The 21,571-nt window shown below is 41.5% G+C and overlaps 1 protein-coding gene across 1 annotated transcript in view; it reads right to left on the bottom strand.

The window, feature by feature from the left end:
* Positions 1-1,523: 1,523 nt before the first annotated feature.
* Positions 1,524-21,571, bottom strand: part of WASHC5 (WASH complex subunit 5) — a 52,009-nt gene continuing 31,961 nt past the window's right edge. Inside the window, exons 18-29 of the mRNA XM_082601831.1 lie at positions 20,472-20,573; positions 19,553-19,732; positions 18,324-18,448; positions 15,605-15,767; positions 15,117-15,219; positions 14,949-15,028; positions 12,409-12,512; positions 11,274-11,403; positions 9,711-9,807; positions 5,593-5,746; positions 4,690-4,777; positions 1,524-1,937 (exon numbers count right to left, since the gene is read on the bottom strand). Coding sequence (XP_082457957.1) covers positions 1,881-1,937; positions 4,690-4,777; positions 5,593-5,746; positions 9,711-9,807; positions 11,274-11,403; positions 12,409-12,512; positions 14,949-15,028; positions 15,117-15,219; positions 15,605-15,767; positions 18,324-18,448; positions 19,553-19,732; positions 20,472-20,573 — 1,383 coding nt within the window. The 3' untranslated portion in view covers positions 1,524-1,880. The remainder of the gene's footprint in view (positions 1,938-4,689; positions 4,778-5,592; positions 5,747-9,710; positions 9,808-11,273; positions 11,404-12,408; positions 12,513-14,948; positions 15,029-15,116; positions 15,220-15,604; positions 15,768-18,323; positions 18,449-19,552; positions 19,733-20,471; positions 20,574-21,571) is intronic.

Raw genomic sequence — 21,571 nt, 5'->3', positions numbered from 1 at the left:
GACTTCACTGAGTTTACACTACATTTGAAGAGATTATGGACATTCAGAAGGGTATTATGAGACTTAAGTAAATCCCCAAATATCACTAAAGTAAATTGCTTCCATTAAAAGAGCAGTAAAATACAGCCGGGAATTTTAAGTAACTATTTCAGATTCTAATGATTAGGGCTAAAATTTTACTAAAGCTTTTATAATTAACATTTCTCTTGTTCAACTTTTAAGTTGAAATTTTTTCAGTTGAGGAAATTTTTCACTAGCCAGATCACTTTGCCTTGTTTTAGCACAGTGTATGTGGACTCATTTGCTTGGTTTTGTGAAATTCCCCTCTGATAAATCGTACACTTCAATTGTCTGGTTAAAAATACACTTTCTTAGATCTGGCCTTTTTATTAGCAGCTGGCTTTCTATGCAGGGGATATTTTCACAGAGAACTAAAGCTCTCACTTCATGCAGTTACTGCAGTGCATCTGATTACAAATGAGAAACAGCAAGATAGTTTTGAGAAGTGGACGTACAATGGCCACAGACTTACCGGCTGAGTTCATGTGTCAGCTTCGGTGGGTCAGACTCCCAAACTCCTTACATGCCAGGCAACTTTCAGTTCACTTTTAAAATTCCTCCCTGGGTTTCCACCAAGCTGGGCTGATAAGCCTTCTGCTTCCCTCTGCTGACTAGATGCTTTTTAAAATCCTTTCTACAACGATGGTGAAATGAAGCATATAAAGTCATTTTTTTTCTCCTCCAGTATTTTAGGATTTGAGACCTTCTGACAAAAGAAATAACTTATCATAAAATCAGAAAACTGAAGGGAACCAGAGAAATCATTAGCCCTGATTTTACAGATGATGCCAGTAGGCTACCTTGGGACAAAGTTTAACTAGTGGCAGAATCAGGACTCAAGCTTTGCCTCCTGACTACAAATTCTGCTTTTCTTACTACTTGCTAACTGACTGTCAAGCACATTTCAGATACTGGGTGTTTTTTGTTTGTTTCTTTTGCTTGTTCCTCCCCTCTCCAGAGGGCATAGCTATATGGTCAGAGTTAAAACACCTTTCTTACTCTTATCCAAATTGCCACAAGACGATGGCAGCTCCTCTTTCAGGGTAATTTTCATTCAGAAGTGATTTAGGATTTTGGAAGAGTTAAAAGCTAATGGCTAAGCTGTTATTAAAAAAAAAAAAAAAAAAAAAGGAGTGGGGAATTGGGGTGGGGCTCAGGGCTTGCTGAGGAAGGAGCAGCTGAAGTTGGGGAGTCCTACAGAAGGGCTGCAGGGAACCCCCAAGGTACCTGGATTGGAAGAGGACATTGAGCCTCAGACATGAACGAACTTCCATGGTACGTGGTCCACGGATTGCATGGTCTCTGCATCTGCTACTAGTCTCTCTGTCACCACGTGCCTGCCAGCCTGTCGTGGATGGGACCATGGACACAACACTGGACCTACCAGGCTCCTCTCTTACCTTCCAGACAAGGTTTTTTGCAGGGTGAATATGTGGTTTTTGAATCATAGGCAGAAGGATGACTTTGGGTACCGGCAGTACTATTTTACTGAAAATCTGGAGTTGCAGAAATAGTTCTTTAGAACATAAAACTAAAGGGATTTATACACAACAAATTACACTCAGCATCTGTAAGAGGCAGTACAAAATGTGTTCTGCTTCTACATGATATAAACTGCATATAATACCGTGATTTAAACAATATTAATTAATTAGTTCTGTGAAATACATCTTACTCAGAACGTCTGATGTTTCCCACAATAAAGGGAAAAATGCAGTTCTTTGAGCAGTTGGGTTTCTTTTCATTTCCAAGTTCACTTTAGTGACGGTGGGAAGATTTAAGGATAATCCTTTCACTGAAGACGCAGAAATCAAAAAAAGTCACAGGACTGTTCTGAACTCATCAAAAATGAAATTAGGCACGTGTGCTTCAGCAACCTAAAAAAAATAAGAGTTAACTGTTTCATAGTGTTATAAGAAGCAATTCAAATTTTTCCATATGAAAATTAAAGACATGAAGACATCCTTTGGAGCAAGGTGAATCACAGGGAAATACTGGACCACTAACTGAAGCCGCCACCTTCTACTTCTGGTGTCCTACTGCTGGTGTCTAATCTCTTGGCATTGCTGCCATCTGAAGGGATGCTATACAGCTCCCTGTCCCCCCACCCCTGCCCCAGATGTGAGCTCCTTGGCTCTTAAAGGCACTTGGATCTGCAAGGATGCACATGCCTCTGGGAAGTACTAAGAAGTAGTCTCAGGTCACCTCATAAATAACTGATGGCCAACCTCAGTCACTTGCCAGAACGGGACATCTGGCAAGCGACTGAGGCCAGAGGGGGAAGGGGAGGAAGACCCTAAAGGCAAGCGTTCCTTAACTGTGCTGGGGAAGCCCTCAGAGGGGTGGGACTGGTAAATGGGGTGGAATGTAGAACCAGGTGGTCTCCAAGTGCTGGAAATCGGTAGTCTTTAAGAGCAGTGTTTAATTTTTTTCTGACTAAAGTTATCACCTGCTAATTAGAGGAAATTTAGCAAATATAGAGAAGTATAAAAAAGGAATAATCTCTAATCTCAATTCCTTAAAACTAAAACTGCTAATTATTTTGTATCAAATTCTTCCAGTTTACACACACACACACACACACACACACACACACTCAAAACTAGAATCACATAATCTTCTGTCCTTTACCTCTGCTAAATTTTATGTTCTGAACATCCTTACATGTACATCTTGGTGAACTTTTGCATATATACCCAGCAGGTAAATTTCTAGCAGTGGAATTGCTGGGATCAGTAAGATATTATAGAAGTTTTTTTAAATAGGTAAAGTCAAATTGCCCTCTCCAGAGATAAGCAAATTTACATTCCCGTTGATAGTACTGAGAAGTCCCATTTCTTTGAAGCTTTCCCAAGCACTGGGGGCCCAACATTTTACTTTTTACCCATCTGATGGGTGGAAACAGTAATTTTACTCTTATTTTGATTCATGTCCCTTTAATGTAAGGTTGAACATCTTCACAAATGTTTATTGGCTACTTGTATTTCTTTTCCTGAAAACTGCCTGTTTCCTGAAAACTTTTTTTTTTTTTCTGTTGGATTGGTTATCTTTTTCTTATTGATCTAGAAGAGCACACTATAAGTTAGAAAAAAAAACTTCTTTTGTTAATAGTTTTCCCAATTTTTTAAAAAAAATTTCGAGACACCTGACAGAACTGTTTCATTACATTCAGCACTTATAAGATATGAAATCTCTAGATCTTTTGTGGCTTCCTCCTTTGGTGTTATATATAGGATGTTCTAAGAGTTGATACATATTTGTCTAAAACTTCTGCTGATTTATTGGTTTCATTTTTCATGGTAACTATTTGTAATCAATTTTGATACAAGGAAGATGTGAAGAGACTAACTTGCTTTTTTTTTTTTTTTTTTTTTTGTGGTACACAGGCCTCTCACTGTTGTGGCCTCTCCCATTGCGGAGCACAGGCTCCGGACGTGCAGGCTCAGCGGCCACGGCTCACGGGCCCAGCCGCTCCGTGGCATGTGGGATCTTCCCGGACCAGGGCACGAACCTGTGTCCCCTGCATCGGCAGGCGGACTCTCAACCACTGCGCCACCAGGGAAGCCCAACTTGCTATTTTTTAACAACATAATGAACTAACTGTCCCAGCACCACTGACTAATATTTCCTATCTCCCCTAATTTGAGATGCCACTTTTCCTTATACACTGTTGTATGTGTTAGGGTTTGTTTCTAGGCTACACATTCTAGTCAACAGAAGATCTACTGAGTTTCATACCAGGACCACACTATTTTGATTTTTATAGTTTTAGAAAAGTAAATATTTTAATATACAGTATAATGTGTTTTAGTATCATCTTTAAAAAAAAATCCACGGGCTTCCCTGGTGGTGCAGTGGTTGAGAGTCCGCCTGCCGATGCAGGGGACGCGGGTTTGTGCCCCGGTCTGGGAAGATCCCACATGCCACAGAGCGGCTGGGCCCGTGAGCTGTGGCCGCTGAGCCTGCACGTCCGGAGCCTGTGCTCCGCAACGGGAGAGGCCACAACAGTGAGAGGCCCGCGTACTGCAAAAAAAAATCATAGAACTTAGGCTAAGGTGGATTTTTCAAAATCAGAATGGCTTTTCAGCATCTATTGAAGGTTTTTTTATATTTCAGGGTCAAGCTCTCCACTCTCAGCTAAAACTTACCAGAGTGGAATTACTACTGAGAAAAGAAAAGAGTGTCTTAGGAGGTAGAAAGTAATCTGTCATTTTTGGAAATGGTGGTTGTACAGCACTTCAACCATGGTGTGAACTTAGCCAAACTTGCTGTGGGAACCAGGTTACTGTAGAGATGAAAAACAAAGCACACAATCATTCTCTACCTGACCCCTTAAGGAACTCTCCCCTGGAGCCCAACTTAGCTTCTCCTCAACAGGCTGAGCTGCAGGCAGGAGGAGGGCGAGAAGAGGGAGGAAGCTGTGTTCAACCCTGTCTTCTCGCAAAGCACTGAACACGTGGAGGAGGGGGGAACATCTTAGAGCCGAGCCCGGGGTGGAGCAGGGCGAGGGGCTCAGAGGTGTCCACTGGGAATGAGCCTCTGGACTTGACTCCTCATGGGGCCAAGGGCATGCTTCATACCATCTTTCTACAAAAAGGGCATTAATATTGTTCTTTATCTACTGCTTACCCTCCTGGGTAGCTTTGTGTACCGAACATAATCCTCCAGAAACAGAAGGGCACCCACAACATCTGCAGGCATTTCTGGTATCTTCTGGCTGCAACAGAGAACAGTCTGGATCGATTAACTACTTTGTACACAGTGGACCCTCAGTCAAAATACTGAAAGACTAAAAAAACGACAGATGACTAAATGAAGCCAAAGAAGAGACAAATCTACAGCACCTCCTCCTGAGTCACAGCAAGCCAGATCTTGCTGGCCTATCTTCAGAACACAGCCCGGAGGAGGGAATCTATACTTCTCTGAACGGCCTACACGGGCCTTCACCCCATGGTGCCTGCTGACTCTTTAGGGTAGCAGAGAAGGAGACTCAGGACCCAGCATCTCATGCAAATAACTTGTTTCTATCCCAGAAAAGCCACATTTGGGGTGGGGGAGGGGAGAACTAAAGGTTTACAAGCTTTATATCACATAGGAACTTCCGTGCAATTCGTTCCGTTACACACCAGGAACTTGGGCTATGCTGCCCATGAGGTGCTCCCTGACACTCCACTGAAGGGTGGAGCCGTCCCTGGGCAGTGGCCCAGTGGGAGGATACGGGCTCACTGAGGTCTGAGCACAGTGTCCAGGATGGCAGGGGGACAGGCCTGTACTTTCCCCCCACGGAGCTTGCTGATGGCGGTTATGACTCATTCACAGCACATGCTCCCAGGGCTCCTCGGCAGAGTGACTAAGGATGAGCACACCTTTAATTGCCCCAAACAAGGAGATGTGCCCCGACCTGCTTTACAGAGCAAGGTGAGCAGGCAGTTCCTGTCTCTACTAGGGGGATGATAAGAGGAATTTGCCACGAGAGGTTCCCAGCCCATTCTGTAACATCAATTCCGTTTTTTCCTGGTTCGCCTTCTGTACCTTGTACACTGCTCCACTGTGGAGCGGATAAACTGGCCGATCAACGCCAGGAACTGTTCTGTGTACCGGGAATGAAACTGCTTCAGCAGGGTGAGCAGTCCCAGCACGAGTGGCGGCCAATCCACGGGGTCGGCAGGTTTTCGGCAGACCATGCCTGCAAGGACAGACAAATTACAAATCACCACCAAGTGAACTGCTTGCCTTAGGCAACATTCATTTAGTATGAATGTTCGTGAATGTCAAAATGTCTGGGGCCCACATCATCACTGGCAGATGGTTATGTGAGGGAATGGTAATCCAGGATTACATTTTGAATTAGGTCCAGGATTTGGTGGAGGCTTCTCGTGGTCTGAAGGATTCAACACCCTAAAATGGGTACTAATTTTTATAATTACCATCACTGTTTCTTTTGGATTATATAATTAATGGATGCAACTGTAGAAAAATTTAAAGATATAGATAAATGTAAATGAGGAAATAAAAATTACCTAGAATCCGCTTCTGTTAGTGGCAGCATGGCATACTAAATACCTTGAACTACTCTCTTAAATGAAAACATTCAAAATGCTGGATAAAATTTTAAAAGTATCTTTAAACACAAGGTTAAACGTTACACAAGAAAAGAATGTGCAGAAATCAGGACAGTCTAAGAAGGAAATATGTCAAGTGAGTGAGTGAGTGCCAAAGCTGGCCTTTTCACTAAGGATTTCTGCCCAAATCTGGAGACCTTGACCTTCTGCCTGCATGGCTGTATGGGGAACAGGAGACAGACCACAATGTTAAAAACTAAACAAAACAAAAAAACAAAGTTGGAAGACTTACATTGCTAGATTTCAAGACTTATTATAAAGTTACAGTAATCAAGACATTATTGGCATAAGGATAGATAAATACATCAATGGAACAGACTAGAAAAGCCAGAAATAGTCCCACCCTTAAAGGATCAATTGAATTTCCATGAATATCCAAACGATTTAATGGAGAAGGAGAAATCTTTTCAAGAAATGATGCTGAAAATGGATATCCTTATGAGGGAAAAAAATGAACCTTGACCCCTACTTCACACTATACATAAAAAGTAATTTGAAACAGACCACAGACCTCAATGTAAAAGCTATAAGAACAAAGTTTCTAGAAAAAAACATAGGACAATATCTCTGTGCCTTTGGGGTAGAAAAAGATTTCTTATAATACAGAAAGCACTAATCATAAAGAAAAAAATGGATAAATTGGACATCATCAGCATTAAAACTTTCTGCTCATTAAGGTCACCAGTAAGAAAATGAATAGGTAAGTCATTTTGTGAGAAAAAAATTCACAGCATGTATACCAAAAAAGGACTTGTATCCATAATATATAAATAACTCCTACAACTCAGTGACAAAAAAGCAATCAGGGACTTCCCTAGTGGCGCAGTGGTCAAGCATCTGCCTGCCAATGCAGGGGACATGGGTTCGAGCCCTGGTCCGGGAAGATCCCACATGCTGCAGAGCAGCTAAGCCCGTGTGCCACAACTACTAAGCCTGTGCTCTAGCGCCCGCGAGCCACAACTAGTAAGCCTGCATGCCACAACTACTGAAGTCCGCGTGCCTAGAGCCCATGCTGTGCAACAAGAGAAGCCACTGCAATGAGAAGCCCACGCACCGCAACCAAGAGTAGCCCCTTCTCGCCACAACTAGAGAAAGCCCATGCTCAGCAACAAAGACCCAACACAGCCAAAAATTAAAATTAATTAATTAATTATTTTAAAAAGCAACCAACCCAATTTAAAAATAGGCAAAAGACTTGAACAGACACTTAACAAAGAAAAATATAAGAAACAAACAAAAAAGATATAAAGAACGGCCAAAAAGCACTTGAAAAAGTGCTCAACATCATTAATCATCAGGGAAAGGCAAGTTAAAACGATAATGAGATACCATACACACCCATTAGAATGGTTCAATTTAAAAAGATGAGATGGCCAAATGCTGATGGGTTGTAAAATGGTACAACCACTTTGCGGAAAGGATTGGCAGTTGATTAGAAAGTTAAACTGGTCAGACAGACCTGCAGATCCCATATTTGGGTTTTTGTGAAGACTGGAAAAACTTACGTAAGATGCCAAAACAAGTTATCTTGATTCACCTAATCCAGGCCTTGGCAATTCCAAATTACTCAATGCCCACTGTAAAAGACTCTAGCCACACTCAGAACATGGAGAAGTAATCCTTTCCAGGTGGAGAACAAAAGTGATGTTTACAACAAAAACTTCCTCTGAATGAGCACCACAGAGATTCTTCCTTAAAAGACAGACCAAGGCAGGCGTGCGTTTCTCAGATCAGTCTTGAGAACAATGCTTACAAGGTTAAATAAATGTTTTTAGGGTCCACAAACATGCTGATATTCCTTCCTCAGTCCTGCTTTTCTTTAATTTGATCCCCGACTTAACACATCAGCCTAATTCATGAAAAGTACTGTAGCCAGGGGACCTCTCTGGTGGCAGAGTGGGCACAATGCAGGGGGCACAGGTTTGATCCCTGGTCAGGGAACTAGATCCCGCACGCATGCCGCAACTAAGAAGTCAGCATGCCACAACTAAAGAGTCTGCGTGCCGCAACTAAAAAGTTCCCACATGCCGCAATGAAGATCCCACGTGCTGCAACTAAGACCCAGAATGGCCAAAATAAATAAATAAATATTAAAAAGAAAAAAAGAACTGTAGTCATGTATAGATACATTTCTAAGACACTTAACAGTTTTGTTCTGTTTTGTTTAAAGATCTGGGAATTCTGATCTTCCACTATCACTATTCCACTGGAATAGCAACATGTTTCCCATAAGGAGTTGTATAATCAAGGCGCCTGACCTTAAACATACATGCAATGAAAGAAATATTACCTAAGAACGAGACCACTGAACAAACCGTCTTAATGAAAACAAGGTATCTTCATGCACTGACAATTCACCATTATAAAGAAGCATATATTCTTATTTCGTAATAACACAGGGACAAGAGAGGGAGGTCATGAGTCTCTGAATCTTGAGATGAACTTTTAAGTCCATCTTGGGATGGTTCTTTACATTGATTTTGACCAACATACAGAAAAGGATCCAGCAAAAGATAAGCACTTGCTCTGTGAGAGGTACTGTCATAGGTATTTTTGAAATCTGATTGGCCTGAGAGGTTAAGTAACTTGGCCGAAGTCACACAGGTGATAAGTCATGAAGCCAGAATCCAAACACACATGTGTTCCCTCCCTCTTATGGCAAGGGCTTATCAGGCGCCACCATGCCCTGCATTCTGTGGCTGTAACAGTTATTGTTATTGGGGCTGCGTCTGGAATCAAGGAATCTTTTTGAATGAGGGAATAAAAACCTTACAGAGAATCCACATCTTTATTCTAAAAAAACACTTTTGGAATAGGAAGGGAAATACTTGAAGGAAGAAATATATTTTGGAATTGCTGGTTAAAAAAAGTACATGGTTACATTCATGGAAAAGCTCTTACAATAGTTTTAAAGTAAATTAAACTCTACAGCAGACTCTAAAAAACTCTACTTAGATATAAAGTTTGGAGACAGAGGAAATACCCGGGACTCTTATAAAAATGTTCAAGATAAAGTCAATGACAAAAAAACATTGGGTTATATTCTTGGACAGGACAAATATACTGATAGCCTTTGGTATCTATTGTTTGTATCAAGTATTTTCAAAAATAAAGTACTGGATATCCCTGGTTTAGTCTCCTGTATGTAACTATATTTTTACTCTTCACACCAAAGTTCCAGATACACAGTAGGCACATAACACTTGTTGAAAGAATAGGACATTAACCAAAAAGAAGTTTCTTTCCCACCATAATCAGCTCCTTAAAGAAAAAAGAGAAGCAAAGGTCCCACACATTTTACAAGCTGGATAATCAGCCACTGTAAATTAAAAGTGGATTATACTTGGTTGATATTAAATCCACCATCTGCATCATATTTCAGAGGCCCAAAGACATGGATTTTATAAACACGCAATTAACTATGAAAGACCTCATGTGTGACACAGCATTCTATACCAAGAGCTGTTTGGTCAGATGTTAATCTACCGTTATTGTTCCTTATTGCAAAGAATAAATGTCATACAGTACCTAGGTTTTTGCTGTACTGAAGTTTTGGCAACTGGGCGATCAAAAACAGAAAGTTGACAACCGGGAAGTAGGGTAAGCGCTTTGTTGTTATGTATATCTGGAAAGAGAAGGGAAGAGATGGGTTCTTCACATCACACAATACCACAGAACACACTTTCAAATGGAAAGCTGCCATTTTATTTCAGCTTGCTCTTCTGACTACTGAAAACTAGGATGGTTCCATTAACTTGCTGCCTTCAGAGTTTTATTTAACACCACTGACCGTTCCCCCACCAAACACAGATACCCACTTGACAATGAGCCCTTTTGGGATGGGAACAATTTTGCTTAGAGATTAGCAGTTACCTCCCCCGGCCCCGAATCCTGTTAATGTCAGCAACAAAAGGAGGGGGAAAAAAGGTGATGAGCAAGAAAGTCAAGGCAAAGCTGGAAGGAGGGCAGAGGGAGGGAAAGAGAAAGAGGGAGAAAGAAAGAAGGAAAGATCCACATAGCAGTGCGTGGCAGCGCGTAAGCAGAAAGCAAGCAGATGTCTCTTTGTCCAGTGGCTTTCCCACAGGCAATGCCACAGAGCAGTCTCCGGATGTAGCATCAGCCCAGTTCACGGGGCAGAAAAGTTCAGTCAGAACACACCCAGCCGTCTCCCTCCTCCCCGTCGGACTGGTTCCCTGGGAGGTGGGGTGGCATCCTGGCCAGGAGCGCCAGCTCTGGTCAGACTGCCAGGCTCCATCACTGGCTAGTGTGGAGCCCTGGGAAGTTATCAACCTCTGAGCCTCAGGATCCTCCCCCAACAAGGGCACAATTAAGGGACTGCTTTGAGATCAAGTGAGAGCACCCATGGTGGGGTTAACACAGTGCTTGGCACGTAATTACAAAACGTTAGGTGCTATTTAGGTTCATAAATTTTTACCCCAAACCCAGGGGATTGTATAGATTTCAGAATTTCATATTATAATAAAGATTTTAGAAAGGTAATATAGAGTCTAGGGTAACAACCTGTAATAAAAGTTATCAGTATTTCGGCATCAAAACATGAAAATTCACAGGAGTATAAACAGCCGCAAGTCAGTTTGGGACAGGTTTTGGCACCAAGTGAGATCTGGCACCAACTTGTGGAAAAAACTTCCAGGTCTCAGAGGTTTATGGAGATCAGAATTGCAGAAAAGAACTTGTGGCCCCAGACTATGATTGTGATTACTGTCAGCCACAGAGGGAAGTATCTTTGGGCAAGAGGGATCAATGCCACCATTTAGTTGCAGTTCAAATACCAAACCGCAGAGAAACCTAAAACGAATCTCCTATAGATACAGCACTTTTCACTTTTCAATGAGTTCTGACAAACACTGTATCACTTGATTCCCACAGCTCCGAGTCAGGCAGGGACGGTGCGATCATCCTCATATTACACGTGGGAAATGGGAGCCCAGAAAGGGCGGGAACTCAAGAGAAGGGAGGCTCCAGGATGGGAACTAGGTCCTCCCAGCACCTGAGCACAGCGATCTGGGCCAGATCGCCTTAGGTACCACCCTGTCCCCCACCACACCATCATATATTTTAATCATTAACCTTGTTCAGTGGGTTGTGGATGCCAGCTGCCTCCAGGTAGGCTGTGATTTCATATAAGAGTGTGTTATCTTCCTTGGGGTAAGGAAGTGAAGGGTCCTGATAGTGGGCCTCAATATCTGCTAGGAGAGCCCTAGATGAAGGAAAAAAAAAAACAAAAACCAAAACAACAGTGATAAACATTAGAGATAAAATGAATCTAGACAACAGTTAATACAAGCTATTATCTTCCAGGGATCCAGTGTCATCACCTGTAAAACAAGGGCTTGCTCCTTCTAATTCTCAATTTCCATACCTGTGATTGGTTACAAATGGAAAATTTGACCTAGAATTACATTATCTTTTGGAGTTCACCCAAATCAAATGCTTTCACCATTCAAAGTTTTATGAATTGACTGAACTATTTTCACTATCTACTTTGTCAAAAGCACTGACTTTGTGACCAAGAAGCACAGATTATTTATCTTTAAGCAGGAGGCTCGAAATCAGAGCAAGCTGAGGGAGAGGTAAAGGGTGTGGCTGTGCACCAGGATGCGTTCTCACAGCCACACCTGGGCATCAGTGCGCTTCCACCCACCCTCAGGAGAATTAGTGACTCAGTCCTGTGGAAAGCCAGGTGTGGATTTTGGTAATAATTGCCTTCTCAATCTGTGCAAGTACCTAGCATGGTGTCTGGTGTGTAGTAAGTGATCAATGTATGTTGGCTGAATAAATGAATCTATCAAAAAAAAAAATGAGACACAGACCAAGACAGATTTGATTACCTATGGGAAGAAAGCCTATAAATTCAGAGAGCCTTCTCACTCAAGAAGAACTTAAAAGAGCAGGTATTGGGCTTCCCTGTGGCGCAGTGGTTGAGTGTCCCCCTGCCGATGCAGGGGACAAGGGTTCGTGCCCCGGTCCGGGAAGATCCCACATGCCGCGGAGTGGCTGGGCCCGTGAGCCATGGCCGCTGAGCCTGAGCCTGCGCGTCCGGAGCCTGTGCTCCGCAACGGGAGAGGCCACAGCAGTGAGAGGCCCGCGTACCGCAAAAAAAAAAAAAAAAAAAAAAGAGCAGGTATTGAACAAAGAACTGGAATGCTAATTGATGATGAACAACCCAGGCCCACAGCTGGCTGTTTCAAATGCGGGCACTTACTTATTGAGATTCTCCAAAGCAGCTGCCAGATGTTTAGAGTCAAACCGACAAGAATAATTTAATTCATTGGCAATCTGTTGTCTCAGAATCTGCATCTGCCCAACCTGTGAACAAGCAAGAGAGAGAACAGGTAAAATACACAAGCATTTCAAAGAGATAGAGAGGAGACAAACAAAAAGATGACGAGTTTTTATTGGAAGGATCACAACATTCTAAAGAAAGATTCAAGGCTTTCCTGGACTGCCTTTATGGCTAAGGCCCGCATCATCCCTAACAGGGCAGAGGACCCTCCAAGAAATGTCTGGAGAGATTTCTGTACACCAACTTCAAAATAGCCCTGACGTCTAACAGTTTACAAAGTGATCCATTAATGCTCAGTTGTCCATGGATTAAAGGTATGTGTTTTGAAGCTCTATTTTTGATCTTTTGGAATAAATTCTCCATGTTCAGTACCCACTAGTGAGAAGCCCTACTTCCTTTATTTGTCCTAAACTGAAATTTCTCAAGTCCTAAGGATGTCATTTCACTCTAATATTCGGTCAATATAAGCCTGTCTACATCACTCAGGATTACAGATCAAGAAATAATCTAGGTAATAAAATAATCTACACACAATCTTCCAAGAAGGCCCTTCTAACAATGATAACCCCGAATCCAGAGGTTCTTAACCTTTTGTTGGCACCTTGGACCTCTTAAGGAATCTAGTGAAGACTATGGACATTGTCTCAGAATAATTCTTTTGAATGTACGAAATAAAACATACAGGATAACAATGGAAGCCAATTGTAACAAAATGTAATTCGCAAGCTATTAAAAGAATGGATCTGTGACCTGGAGTTATGCTAGCATGGATCAACCATCGTAATTTCCAAGTAGTGATGAGCATAAAAGGTATTTGGAGGTATCCATGGCGACTGTCAGGTGTTAGGGAACTATCTTTGGGTCAGTCTGAGGTAAGAGTTCAGCTGGCTCTGACAAGTTCAATTTGTTGGTATCATAAAGTCAACAGTATACCCTAACTTTTTATGCAGTAAATTCCTTTTCTTTTCTAGAAAAGCTATCCCTAAAAGATTAGCAAAGGGGAGAGGAGGAATAGGAAGGGAGGTTGTTTAGAAATGATGGCAATAAATAAAGATGGCATAATAAAGATGGCATAATAAAAATATTGTTGCCATAATGATGGCAACAATAAAGAAGAAATGAACACATTTCCTCTTAGTTTTTGGGAGCAGAGAAAGGAAAAAAAGAGTGGTCTTCTCTAAGAGCGAAGAAAAGGTATCATTTAGATAAATGGAGCTTATAACAGTTAAAAGTGTCAAACGACCTCAAATGTACTACCTTGGACCACTATTCTTACGAGGCTATACTACTTATGTCGAGAAAATAAAAGTCAATCCAAAAAAATGCTATTTGTAAGTAAGAAACCTTTTACTAATAGAAAACTATTATTATTTAAAAATTAGAATAGGGCAAGGCCAAGAAAACAGTGGGTTCTTCCAGGCCACTCAAAAATGTCCCTCTAACCTTGTATCTGCCCATATAATTCCTTGCTTAATTCCAGATACTCTATGTCAAGGATTCCCTAGAAAATACCAATCTGGAAATGGAAACAGAAATAAAGGCAGTTTTATGTAACTTGTTCTTACTTAAATAAGATCCTGGAGAGGTTAAGGAGCCTGGGAGGTGATAAGCTCATTCTACCTATTTGTTCCCCTATTAGAGAGCTTTGGACTGTCACGCTTTCTCTCTGTGATTTCCCTAGAGCTACACTGACCAAGAGAGCAGCCACTGGCTGCCTGTGGTTGTTTAAATTTAAATGATTAAAATGAAATAAAATTTGAAATTCAGGTCCTCACTCCCCACAAGCCACATTCTAAGCGCCCAACAGCTCCATGTGGATAGTGGCCGCTGTCACTGTTGAACAGCACAAGGATTTCCATGCTGTTCCAGATTATTACGCCCATTTAGTGACTGCAGGTTCCCTAATTCAAGACAAAAAGACAAATTGGTCCTTGGGGGTTTTATGTAAAGATCAGTGATTTAGACACAAAACTTGGCTACTACTGAATTACCAGCAATTATTGATACAACTAACAGTGGTCCATAATAGTCACTGGGAAACCTCCAAAGCCTCTTCTAAGCATCTCTGTAATCTCTCTTGGCTTCCTACAGAGGTGAGACTCAGGCCAGTCCAGATTAGGGTGGCAAACTGACAGCAGCTCATTAATGAACTTGTTACATAAGGATGGAGTATAGCGGAGGGAGGAAAACTTCTATTTCCTTCTGTGAAAGCACCTCTTGCCAAAAGTCATTTCAAAATGAAAGTTTTCTTCAGTGAAAGAAAAACAATAAATAGGCCAATGAAAAGCACAGTCAAGAACAGCCAAAGATCAAAAGAACTTAGAAATAATGACAAACTGAAATGTTGTGTTTTTGTTTTGATGGCCAAAGAAGAGCGGCTTTCTTTGGGCAACCAAGTTACAAGAAACTAATAATTAAAAAACCATAGCCTTGCTTCTCCCCTCTCTCCCACGACGTACCTTCATGATAGCTTCCAGATAAGCGGTCCATATCTTCTGTGTTTTGGCAATGGCGGAAAAGTAAATTTTATTCGAATTTGCTGAAAGGTTAAAATATGATTTTCTATTTAGTAACTTTGGAAAGGCTACAGTGTTCTCTCTACCTCAGCCTCGTTTTAGAACACTTACCTACAATGCTTTTTAGGGGGCTGATGGCATTCATGAGGGTTTTTAAAGTATCCTGCACAGTTCTGTCTCGCAAGATAATTTTCTGAAACATGCTGAGGAAATTCTAAAACAAGAAGGCATGATCGAAGAGCAAAACATAATGAATAAATACTCCAGTTAACTAAAATGCTATGTAGAACACAAACTAGCCGCATTCACACAATGCTACAAATAGGATGACGGGGAAGCAGCAACTTCCAGTCCCCATCAGAAACACCCCGTTAGGAGGAGTTGCTGGTTTCCAAGATGAAATTCACAAGAACAGTCTACCCATAAAAATACTATGCTGGCCAAAGAAACTCCAGTTTATTCTCAGTTCTTATCTATTTAACAGGAGTCACATACACATGCCTGATACCAGCCTAGGAAAGCACAAAAGAAAGGTTAAACGATCTACTCTCTCCTCCGCCAGGGTAGCAGAAAACACGCATGAATGCCAAAAGGCTCACCTGTAACTCTTTGACAATCATAAAGCACAGAAGCCTGTCTAACCCATTCAGACCGAAAGTCCCCAAGGTGTTCTGGATTTCTGAGAAGAGGCGGCTGCTGGTCACCTCTTGATGGGTTTTCATATCATACCAAGTGTTCAGCTGGTCAATGTGGCAGGTCATTCTAAAACAAAAACAAAACAAACTCAAAACCCAAAAGCAGCTCAGAATTCATCCTGAAGGGATGTGGGATGCACCGGGATTAGGGGCATCGGATAGGAAGAACAATGGTTTCATGATTTGCGCTTTAATAACCTCTGCATCTAGGCACCCAGGACATCTCACGGTGAACGTTCACTGGGTCAGGAAGGCAAAATTCAGTTAAATCACCTCTTCCTGCCCTTGCTATGTCACCAGTTTGACCGCTTCATTTCCACTGGGTCGGGCTGTTGTTTGGAGTCATGTCTTGAGGACAAGGCTAGATTTGGCCATCAAGCTGAGACTATGATGACAAAGCCATTTCCTCTTTCCTCCCAGTTCTGGTCATTGACCAGCAATTCCCTTTTAGACTCAAGAGTGTGATAATGGCAATGATAACAACCAACAACATTTACCGAGTGCTTCCTATGTGTCAGGCACTGGGCCAAGACCTTTCCGTGTGCTCACTATTCATCCTCAGAATAGCTGTGATGTATGAGCTGTTTGACCTTCATTTTATAGATGAAATAACCGAGGCTTCCAACACCATACCCATAACCACCATTTTAATGGTTCTCAAATGTTGGCGTAAGGACCTTAAATCGCTGGTAGAGCATGCTAAAAAACAGACGCCCAGATCCCATTTCTGGAGAGTTGGATTGGGCAGGTCTGGGGTGGAGTCCCAGCCTCTACCTTCAACAGCCTCCACAAAATGATATGCCCCCAATCCTAAGAGCCAGTACATATCTTTAGTGAAATGAGGCTTGAGAGGGAATTAAAAGAGGCTCAGGAGCTAGGGAATTTTAAATTTGGAAGTCAATGGAAGAACAGGATGACTTCCAGAGCCACAGTCTACTTTCAGGCTTCAGTGTCCTGCTTCCATCGCTCAGGGCTGGCACTCTGAATGCGTCAGTTGAGAGGCTCCCAATTTTGATGATGAAATCATATACGACGTGGAAATCCCAATCATGCTTAATCCTTTCTGTCAGTATTAACACAGCACTAGGTGAGTCAGGCGGACAGTTTTCTAGGAGGGCTTCGGTGATCAACCCATGGGTGCCCAAGAAGAGTCACAAAGCGTTTCGGATCATTTACGCTTTCTGGCCCATGAGGTATAGACAGAACTCATTTCTGCTGAAGGTGACATCTGGTTTGCCAAGCTTCCTAAGTTTCGAAGGACAAAATCAGCCTGAATTTGAAGGTAGTATAAAGAAGACAAGTGATACGGGCATTCAACTTACACAAAGTCAACTATGCACGCACAGCTGAACTGAAAAGGAAGAGAAATCATCTTTCCCTGGGTAACCACACCAGGCGGAATGACTGAGCAAGCGCGGCCCAGGGGTGAACATGAGACAGCAAGCAGGAGCCTGCTTTCCCCTTGGCTGGGCTCAGTACCAACGGCTTCATCAGAGGCTCAACTGAAACAAAATGAGGAAAACTAGCTCAGCTGGACTCCTGAGACAGGCAGCGTCAAGCCTCCACTGTGGTGCCCACCTGAAATATTCTCAGGGCTGTTTTGATTATATGAGATTTTCACCCACGTGACTGTATATACACTGTGAGTCATGGTCTGCCCTTGAATGACACATGCTTTAACAGTTGGGCTCCGGAGTCAGAGCACCTGATGTGTATTCTGGGTCCACTGTTTATTAACTTCTGGGCAAGTGATTGAGCTTTTCTGTGCCTCAGTTACTTTGATTTAACATGGGACGAATAACAATGCCTACCCCTTAAGACTGTTGTGATGAGTAAGTGAAGGGATGTGTGCCAGGGCCTAGGAAGAGTGCACAAGGTGAGTGCTCAAGAAATGCTGGTCCTGGGACTTCCCTGGTGGCACAGTGGATAAGACTCTGCGATCCCAATGCAGGGGGGGCGGGGCCCAGGGTTGATCCCTGGTCAGGGAACTAGATCCTACATGCACCACAACTAAGAGTTCACATGCCGAAACTAAGGAGCTGGTGAGCCGCAACTAAGGAGCCCCATGCCGCAACTAAGGAGCCCACGTGCTGCAACTAAGGGGCCTGCCTGCCGCAACTAAGACCTGGTGCAACCAAATAAATAAATATTAAAAAAAAAATTCTGGTCCTTATGCAAAAGTGCCTGGGTGGGGCTAAGAAACAAGGAGGTCATCTTAAAAGGTCAGGATATGAGCTGGCAAGTGCAAGAGCCAGTGAATGCAATGCAGGAGTGTGCCACAGGTACACAGGCAGAGGAGCAATTTGGAATTTTAAAAGTTTTAATAAACCAGAGTCCACAAACCCAAGTGAGTAAAATGTCAGCTGGAAAGCAAGAGAAGCAGAGACTAAAATAAGAGGTGGCCGACCAGACCTTATAATTGTTTTCATCTATATGTCTTTGGACTGGGGTCTCCTCAGTCACACTGAGGAAAATATGCAGTCTCAGAAAAAGTGAAGTTAATAAACCCATTAGAAAGGCTCCAACTGTGGCAGGAACAAGGGTGTGATCTAAGTAGATGTGATACACGTTTAGAGACACTGTCCATGGCGTTCAAAGCCCAGTGGAATTCAGATACACCTACTTTGGGTCCGTGATCCGCAAGATTTCTCTGCAGAGTCTACCAATAAATGTTACGGACTCATCCACAGGAGTAAACTTTGGTATTGGAATATGTGTGGACTGGTACATACTTTGCCAGTCTTGAATCTAGGAGAAAAAAAAAAAAAAGAACCCCAAGAACATAAATATTTAGTACACCTTTGATAAGGTAACCTACTTATCCTTTTCCCACATAAATATAAATGTTCCTTGATTTTGAAGAAGAAATTTTTTAAATTGTATTAATAGCCTCTCAGAAATGCCATATATACTATATATAAAAAAAGAAGTATCTGTGAAAAAGTGAGGTGACTGAGGAGAAGTGGAAAAAGACAAGAATTTCTGGCTTTCTGTCTTATACGTTAACATGTGTCAATGTAATAATAAAATCAAAAATATAAGGCTGGAAGATACATAATCTTTTGAAAATATCACCTGAATCATGTCAGTCACCTAATTAAAAACTTGCAGAGTGGCTCCTTGTTAACTACCAACTAAAATCAATCTTCTCAGCTGTGACACTTCAGAATTTGGTGCTCAAATAACCCAATAAAAAAACAGACATTTCTCCAAAGAAGATATATAAATGGTCAATAAGCACATGAAAAGATGCTCAACATCATTAGTCATGAGGGAAATGCAGATCAAAACCACAGTGAGATACCATTTACACACACTGGGATGGCTATAATTAAAAAAAAAAAAAAAAGGAAATTAACAAGTGTGGGCGAGGATGTGGAAAAACTAGAACCCTCAGACACTACTGGTGGGAACGAACAAAATGGTGCAGGTACTGTGGGAAACAGTTTGGTGGTTTATAAGTTAAATGCAGAATTACTAAATGACCCAGCAATTCTGCTCTTAGGTATACACTCTGATCAAACCCAGCTGACCTCCTAACTCTCTGGAACTCCTGATCACTCGACTTATAACGACTACACCAGACAGCTTCATTCTGTAGCCATTTAATTAATGAAGTCTGCTTTCTCCTTCGGACAGTAAATTCCGAGAGGTGAGGTGTCCTATAAACTTTTCTGTGACCCTCACAGCTCCTGAAGGTACTCTGAAGGTATTCGTGACTGTGTAGTGGTTACTGATTTTTAGTAACTATTGAAATAAACTTTGTTGTTGGCATTTCTGAGGTTTGGGGCATGTATGGGGCATGTCAGAAGTAACAAAGAGAGTCAAGAATATTAAAATCTATTTAGATACCTTTGTTCTTAAGAAGTTATTACACTCTTGTTCCACATTGTAATTTATAATACGAGATACTTCTTCCTGCCAAATCTTCAGACCGTAAATGTTGACATAGTCCTGAATGTATTCAAAAGAACGATGGAACCCATCCATGGTAGCTCCCAGCTCTTTCAGCTTTGGCATCAGTTCACTCGGCTGTGCATAATGAGAAACAGAAACCTATTATATTGGCATAGACTGTCACCCCCTAATACCTACATTAGACTTTAAAGGATACCCCAAGTGAGGGACCGCAGTGACGGTTTGGGACAGCTCTGGAAATACTCATTTCCTACCTCATCTAGGAGGAATGGTAATTTATGCCAGACATCCAGCAAAGAATAGATTTCATTCATTAGGAAAGAAAGCCTCATATAAAAGAATATATAAAAACTGAATGTCAGTGATTTCTCTCATATCATTTGATGACTCTAATCTTAAGAGCTGAAACATTTTAAATTGAATTTACTGACGTGAAAGGTACTCTAGAGGTCAATTTCAGGCCTATTCTTTTTCTCTTGAGAAAAATGACCATATTCCCAAAAAGATCAAGCAAAAGAAAAAATCACAGCCTTTATAGTGCCAATCTGCTTTAGGTTTAACAAATTCTTTTCGCTATGAGAAGGAACCCGGAATCATAAACATCAGTTTAATTCTTAAACTTGGGGATCAACAGGTGAAGGAAAGGACTGGTTTTAAAAAGGATTTTCTTATAATAGGAATGGATTATAATATAGGATCAAAAAGCATATCAATTGATTGTACTGAACATGATATAGTAGATATATGTTGGAAGGTAGGAAAGGTCTTGTTCATAACAGTTAAAAATGGTGTTCTAGAACATTTCGCAAGCCGAGGAGAGGGAAAGGACAGACCCACTTTGGTGATCTGGTACCTTGGCTCGAGGGTTGAAGATCAATCCCCTATGAAGAGCAAAAGCCACACGCTTAACCAGCTCCTTCCTTATTCCGTCCTCCAGCAGTTGTTTTGGGTCCACCTAAGTGCAAATCGAAAAGCAATAAATGCCAGGAAGGAAAAGCTCAGTCCTGAAGAAATCCGGAGGAAAGATAGTTTCCAGAATCCGTAGGGGAGCACTTTCCTATCTCATTACTTGACAATTAGGATTTCTTTTTTGATTTTGTGCAGCTTGCATAGAATTATTAAAACCTGTCACCTCTGTAGCACTTGGTTTATCTCAGTAAAATTCATGATAAATTTTACAACATGACATTTCAAAGATGGTGGGTATGGAAAGTTTTAAACTGCTTGACATTTTAATCATTTGATTAAAAGTTAAAAGTGCCTCTTCTCATCCCCAGGAGGAGGTGGTAGACTGAAGGGCCTGCATCTGAAGTCAGTGCACATGTCTCCTGTGGAAGTTATCTAAGGGCATCTATAGTCATATGAGCAAAATCAAGTTTGGGGTTGAACCACTGAAGATTTAACAATTCTCTTTTCTTTCAGCATTCTTGGGATGCTGTTTGTAATTAGGGAGATAAAATAGGAAAGCAACTCTACTATCTAACTATACAGCTTATTTTGTTGATTCTTTTTTTTCTGTAATGAGAAAGCTTTTGCTATCCCCTAAAAAACAGTCTCCTGTCAAATCCATAAAACATCAAATAGTTTTAACACACTCCTTTGAATTCCCTGAGACTTGTTTCTTTTACTTTTAAATTTGTCAAGAGCTATTATTTTAGAAGTTATAAAGACTGATGTGTTCTGCCTGGGTTTGATAATATTTGAATTTCAAGGAAGATAACTGGAATGAAAAAGTTGCTGAAAATACAAAAGCCAGAGGAACTTGTTGGACTACAGTGTGACCATGCAATCAGTAAGATCCAGACTGTGTATAAATAACAGGTCAAAGGCCTTGGGTTCTTCAATAGACAAATTGTAAGGAAAGAAAGGAATGAGGGAGAAATCTGAGGAGTAAATCAGCCTTAAAAGACATATATTTTTTGAATGGCAAGTCTGAACTAGAGTGCCTAGAAA

Source organism: Mesoplodon mirus, assembly GCF_964341445.2.
Source record: "Mesoplodon mirus genome assembly, chromosome: 16".
Lineage (NCBI taxonomy): Eukaryota > Metazoa > Chordata > Mammalia > Artiodactyla > Ziphiidae > Mesoplodon > Mesoplodon mirus.
Note: the sequence above shows the minus strand (reverse complement) of the source record. Positions and strands in the feature narration are given on the sequence as shown.